Source organism: Palaemon carinicauda, chromosome 12, assembly GCF_036898095.1.
Source record: "Palaemon carinicauda isolate YSFRI2023 chromosome 12, ASM3689809v2, whole genome shotgun sequence".
Lineage (NCBI taxonomy): Eukaryota > Metazoa > Arthropoda > Malacostraca > Decapoda > Palaemonidae > Palaemon > Palaemon carinicauda.
In genome coordinates this window covers 14,407,431-14,414,189 of record NC_090736.1, presented here as the reverse complement: position 1 = coordinate 14,414,189, position 6,759 = coordinate 14,407,431, and the positions used below count along the sequence as shown (strand labels likewise).

Below are 6,759 nucleotides of genomic sequence, written 5' to 3'. Positions count from 1 at the left end.
GTTAACCAAGTTTTCGGTCCTTCTGTGAAGAAGTATCTTCATGAGCAGAAATTGCCTTTAAAGTGCCTGCTATGCCTTGACAATGCACCCGCTCACCCCCCCCCCCCCCGGACTTGAAGATGATATCTTCGATGAATTCAAGTTTATAAAGGTGCTGTATCTTCCACCGAATACCACCTCTATCCTCCAGCCCATGGACCAGCAATTCATCTCGAATTTCAAGAAGCTCTACACCAAGCACCTATTCAAGCAGTGCTTTAATGTCACGCAAAGCACAAACTTAACTTTGCGTGAATTTTGGAAAAGCCACCTTAACATCGTGCACTGCTTGAAGATCATAGATCAGGCTTGGGTGGGAGTAACTCGACGGACACTGAATTCTGCCTGGAAGAAGCTGTGGCCTGATGCAGTTTCTCCCCGAGATTTCGAGGGTTTTGACCCCGAACCTGATCCCGTGGTGGGTGCAGCGGACGACGTAGAGGAAATCGTCTCCCTTGGCAAGCCCATGGGTCTGGAGGTCGACGCAGATGACATCACGGAACTCGTCGCCGAGCATCACGACGAACTTACCACTGAGGAGCTCAAGGAACTCCATGCTATGTCTGAGCACATGAGTGATGACGAGGAAGGGATCGAGGAGGTAGAACATGTGTTAGGTTCGGCGCAAATAAAAGAGATGTTAGGAAAATATAAAGACGTGGTCGACTTCATCGACAAATACCCTCCACAAAAATTGCAGGTTTGTCGTGTAGTTGCGCAGTTCGATGATGTTTGCCTAACTAATTTTCGAAACATTCTGAAAAGCCGTACCAAGCAACTTTCTATCGATAGCTTCTTTAAAAAAACTACAAAGCGAACTCGTGATGAAGAGGAAGGAAGTGGTTCAAAGAAAACGGCAAAGAGTGAAGAGAAAAAAATTCAATCAATTTTAAGTGGAGAGAGTGAAAGTGATTAAAATTTATCATTAAAAAGAAAAAAGAAAATGTAAAATAAAAATATAAAATGAAAAAATAAAAAAAATAAATAAGCTAAGTTAGGTTAAAGTTCACTTAGTGTAAGTTAGAATAAGTTACAGTAGTGTACGTTTATCGTAGTCACCCTCTCTACCTCCTCGCCACCCGTCCATCTCCTCTCTGCGTAGCAAGACCAATACCTGCGCTGGACTTTCTAAGGTAAAGTGACGCTAAAAACCCGTTTTCTATTTATTATTTCTTGATAATTATTCTTTTTTACATGTCTATTATCTAATTTAGAGTGCATATTGTCATGTGTAATTATGTGTAGTAATTTATTAAGGAGTTATCATAAGTTTTTGGGCTCAACCACGGATTAATCCTATTTCAATGTATTCTTATGGGAAAATTCGTTTCTATATCCGAACATTTTCTACATCCGAAGTCGGTTGTGAAACGGATTAAATTCGTATGTAGAGGTACCACTGTATACATATATATTTGCGTGTATATATATACACATATATGTATACATATAAATGTGTGTATCTATCTTCCCTGTCATCCTCAGGGTGAAAGGGAGTAGTCATACCCTAGTGAGAGGGGGCACTCGTATAGGTAAACTCGGAAACACACCCACCCACAAATTGCAAAACCAACGGGCTGTAGTTAGGAAAGGGGGAGGGGGTAAGAAAGCTTAAATCTGTGCGTGCATATCTATCTAAATATTTCGACATCATTTTTGACAGCTCTGGTACACCAGTAAGAAGGATAAATTATCAGGGAAGTACAAAAAAAAAAAAAAAAAAAAAAAAAACATATGTCAGCCATTTCCAAAAAATTCATGGAAATCACCAAAATAAATTAAACTCTAACTATAGATGTCGGTATAGCTAGGAATGCCAAATAGGTTCAGTGTTGTTTATCAGATAAACATTTAATTCAACTCTTGAGTAGCCCTGGTAATATTCAAAATACCAAATTATAAATTTTCTAGATTATCAATATCAAAAACATAAACGACTGGTAAACAATCAAATTACCTGAACTACTCATCCTAGACCATCAGCAGCCATTCCCTGAACCTCCCTGGTACTAGCTTGATGGAGAGGGGCCCTTGGGTACTGATCATATGTACAGTCACTCATATAAGTTGATGGATGTCCGGATGTTTGAGAGATTTCCATTTCACCTACTTCTGGACGACAGGTGTATGGGAGCGCGAAACCGGTCAAATATTCAACTACCTATTGGTACTACCAGACACCTGTCGTCCAGAAAAGGGGGAAATGGAAATCTCTCTCAAAAAGCCGGACATCCATCAACTTATATGAGTGACTGTACATATAGTCAGCCTCTAAGTCCTAGAGCAACATGGCTACGAGGGAAAACTAAAGTCGAGGATATTCTAACATGTAAATAAAAGATATGGACATGGGAAGGACATATAATGGGAAAGATAAATAATAGAAGGACAGGGAGAATAAACATCTCCCTATAAATTACAAACGAAGCAAGGGAAGAAAGATGGATTGACGAGCTAATAAATTTGCAAGTATAAACTGGAATAGAAAGACCATAAACAGGCGCATTTGGAAGGAAACGTCCGAGGCATTTGTCCTGCAGTGGATTTGTACCGGTTGATAATAATGATGACTTATTCTGCAGATATTCGTCAATTTCAAATTGTTCGGAGTTTGTCACGTCAAGATACAATATACTAATTACAGAAAAAACAGGCTAATGACATCATGTACAGTGGTTAAGGAAATGGTCACTGAAATACATGAACACAAATACTAATGAGGTAACCCAATATGACAGATTCCGTGTTTTGTATGTCGGTGATACTTAATTTGGGGAAAAATTATAGAAATTAATAAGTAAAGAAATGTACTATAAAGAAAATAGATGTCAGTACAGTTTCCTGATTTTCTATTTACTTCTAATTTCTAATGGCTTTCAAATACTGTTTCAATCCACATATGCTCTCTAAAATGCTCAACAAGACTAGATTTTTCTTTCAATAGTTTTCCTTATTAGCATGAATTCTACCCATGTTAATCTTTTTCTTAATATCCTGTATGTTCATCATGATTTTAATAATCATTTTTCATGATTATGTTTGTAGCACCTTTATTTTCGCTATGGGACTAACCAGAATTGAAGTAATCTACGGCTCAAAACAGATAATAAAGCTTTCTAAACATTTACTAGCTGCCCTATTATTATTATTATTATAATCACTTGCTAGGCTACAACCCTAATTGGAAAAGCAGGATGCTATAAGCCCAGGGGCTCCACCAGGGAGAATATCCCAGTGAGGAAAGGAACAAGGAAAATAAAATATTTTGAGAACAGGAACATTGAAATAATATTTCCTATATAAACTATAAAAGCTTTAACAAAAGTAGATAAAAAAGCGATACATTGCACTAATTAATTATACTAACTCAGACTCCGTGTTCTCTCCTTTTCAGGCTGTTCCGTGACGTCAACATTTGGGTACCTATGGTTACTAGCTCTCCTGCTCTTCCATAGCAGCAACACCCCCTACCTCTGAGGGATCGCCTACACCACCAACAAACCCAACCCTATCCTTCTTGCCCCCCTCCCCCTCCCTTTCTCATTTAAGCCTCGTCTGCTTCACTTATCCGGAGAAGTCGAGTAGCCATCTTGAGAATCGTATTATTCAGTCAACATAAGAAGAGTTCAGGTGATGACATCGGCGCCATGACACAAACAACTGTTGTTCTGACGATTCATGAAGGTTTGGTGAAAATACCATCGACGGATGTAATTTGACGTGTGTATATATTAGATGAAGTGACTTTAGATGTTAAATAATTCAAAGAGATATACAATGTTTAGCGCGATCTGTTCCCGGATACTGTTAGATACAGAAACAACGTTATGATCATTTTCAAACAAGGTTGTCAATGTGATGATACATGGTAAATCTTGTTTATGTCCTGTAAGTCCCTATGTTTATGTTGCCGTTCATTTTTGTATATAAGAATGATTGGTGCACATATTAGCAACGTCATCAAGATATATTGAAATTTATTTTGAAGCTTTTGCTGAGCTGAGAAATTTGAAACATTTAACTTCATTTTGATGGTTTTACACTTATATCCTTTTTCATTTTCCTATTACGCTTATTTAATTTCATAAGCCTTCTTTCACATTTGTCATACTACGTCATGCATTTTAGGCCTCTTTTCCCTTTTTCCCAAGCATTACAAAATACTTGACCTCGAAAAAATGCCTGTGTCACCATTCAAGAAAGGATTTTTTTTATTCTTTACTCAAATTAATTATCAACGCATATAATCTTTAAGAAAACATCCAGTCAACTCAAATCATTCTGAAAAAAAAAAAAAATAATGTCAAAAACTCTTAACAAGTTTAAACTGATAAATTGTTTGGCTTAGGTTTTCTGGATTCCTACATCTTTATTTATAATACACCGCCAAAAGCTTTCTCGTCACTGAAATATTCTAGTTAAAACACTTTTCCCTTAACTCGCATTTATAAATCATAAAAGATTATCTTGCAATCTAACAAGCAAAATCGCTCTTATCAACAATCAGTAGTTAATTCCATTCTGACAATGCAATTAACCTCTAAAGTTCAGATTATATTCTTATTTATCAGATTAAGAAGTTGAATAAAAGAAATGCTTTTGAATCGTCAGGAAAGGTCATCACATTTATGAAATATCCCTGAATAGAGGAATCCTACACAAACAACATACATATATATATATATATATATATATATATATATATATATATATGAGAGAGAGAGAGAGAGAGAGAGAGAGAGAGAGAGCATATATACAAATAAATATATATATATATATATATATATAGAGAGAGAGAGAGAGAGAGAGAGAGAGAGAGAGAGAGAGAGAGAGAGAAATTATCTCCATATGTTGTAGTCCAGGGGTTCCCATCCTGGGGGACATGTACAGTACCCCCTTCCCTAGTATACTTTTACACTTCAGATGGTATATTACATCTGAGGTAATAGCCCGTACTACGCATTACTTGAAGTAATCTGCATTGAGATTTAATATAATTATATCCAAATATTAATTTCACTGTTTTTCTTTTTCATCCTTATTTTAAGGGGTACACATGAATCTGCAAAAATGTTCAATGGGTACAGATGAACGAAAAGGTTGGAAACAGCTGTTGTAGATGAACAAAACGAAGGCAATGGAGAGAGAGAGAGAGAGAGAGAGAGAGAGAGAGAGAGAGAGAGAGAGAGAGAGAGAGAGAGAGTGAGTCGAGTTGATTTGAGGTTTTCTGGCATCCTGACATTGACGCCGATATCGTTTATTATAAATAAAGAACAAAATAATATGCAATTAAAACCATAAAAGAGAGAGAGAGAGAGAGAGAGAGAGAGAGAGAGAGAGAGAGAGAGAGAGATTCCACAATGACGTAGGTGTCGAGTCGTACTAAATGTAAAGTAAAAACTTGCCCAACTCACCACATGTGCTGGAAGGAACTTCAGCGATTTACCCCGATATGAAAAGTTTCTTGGAGATCACATTTCAGTTGGGAATTACGCCTCTTACAACCCAGCCTTTTACGGATTTTTTTCCTATGTCACAGTAACACGATTATCATTTTATTTTCGCAGTACATAATATTCATCTTTATTCTTTGCTTATCAATATATAAATTGACTAAAAAGGCAATTTTATGGAGAGTTTATTTCAGTCTTATTTCCCACCGTTATCCCTACCTTAAGGGGTTGGTTGCCAGACACGTCCTCTCCAGGGCCTTCTATCAAAGGCATCTTCTTCCACCAAACCTCCTCTATCCATATCATCCTTCATTTTATACCCATCTAATTCTATGACTCCCCTCTGATCTCACGCTAACAGGTCCTCCACCAAGCCCTCCTCACTCCCTCCCCACCATCCATTCTCAAAACATGCCCACATCATCTCAAGACGTAACACTCTCATCACCTCTGAAATCTTTACTATGCCTACCATTCTTCTTATTTTATTTTTTTTTTTTAATTTCTCAAATAGTGATATTTTGTGTAATTCATGAATTTAAAAAATTTTCAATTACGTTTCTAAAGAATTTCTAGTTACGTCTCAAAGCAAATTAGACATCTATCCATGACACATACTTATACTTGCACATTTACTTATAAAATCATTCATGGACTTAAGTCTCAGTTAGGACACTAAGCGAAACATACCACCATAAACAACTCTCAATCAGGCACAGTACTCTTCTATAGCGAATTTGACTTGCAACTAAACTGATAATATCCTCAAAGCGAAGATCTTGTTGTCAGGCTGAGCGTACTTGTATTAGATTGTGTTGGCCCTATACCAGCAAGGACTTTTAATCCATGAGGTCGATGTGATAACGTCCCTGACTAGTGAACGCCAGACTGGGGTTCGAGTCCCGCTCAAACTCATTATTTACTTTGGTCGCTGCAACCTCACTATCCTTGTGAGCTAAGGATGGGGATTTGGAGGTTCTTATAGGTCTGTCTTCTGAGTCATCAGCAACCAATGCCTGGCCCTCCTTGGTCCTAGCTTGGGTGGAGAGGGGGCTTGGGTGCTAATCATTTATGTAAATGGTCAGTCTCTAGGGCATTGTCATGCATTATAGGGCAATTTCACTCTCCCTTGCCTCGGCCATTCATGAGGGGCCTTTAAACCTTTAAACAACAGCCTTACCCAACAGGTTGGTTAGTACAGATGAAACTGGCCATTTGCCAGCATATACTCTTGCCCAACTGAGGACCTGAAGCGATCGTTAGCTGA

General features: G+C 37.6%; 1 protein-coding gene across 1 annotated transcript in view; it reads left to right on the top strand.

Moving 5' to 3' along the window:
* Window positions 1-4,097, top strand: part of LOC137650702 (uncharacterized) — a 23,472-nt gene extending 19,375 nt beyond the window's left edge. The window contains exon 5 of the mRNA XM_068383865.1: window positions 3,434-4,097. Within this exon, the coding sequence (XP_068239966.1) occupies window positions 3,434-3,516 (83 nt within the window). The 3' untranslated portion in view covers window positions 3,517-4,097. The remainder of the gene's footprint in view (window positions 1-3,433) is intronic.
* The last annotated feature ends 2,662 nt before the right edge of the window (window positions 4,098-6,759 follow it).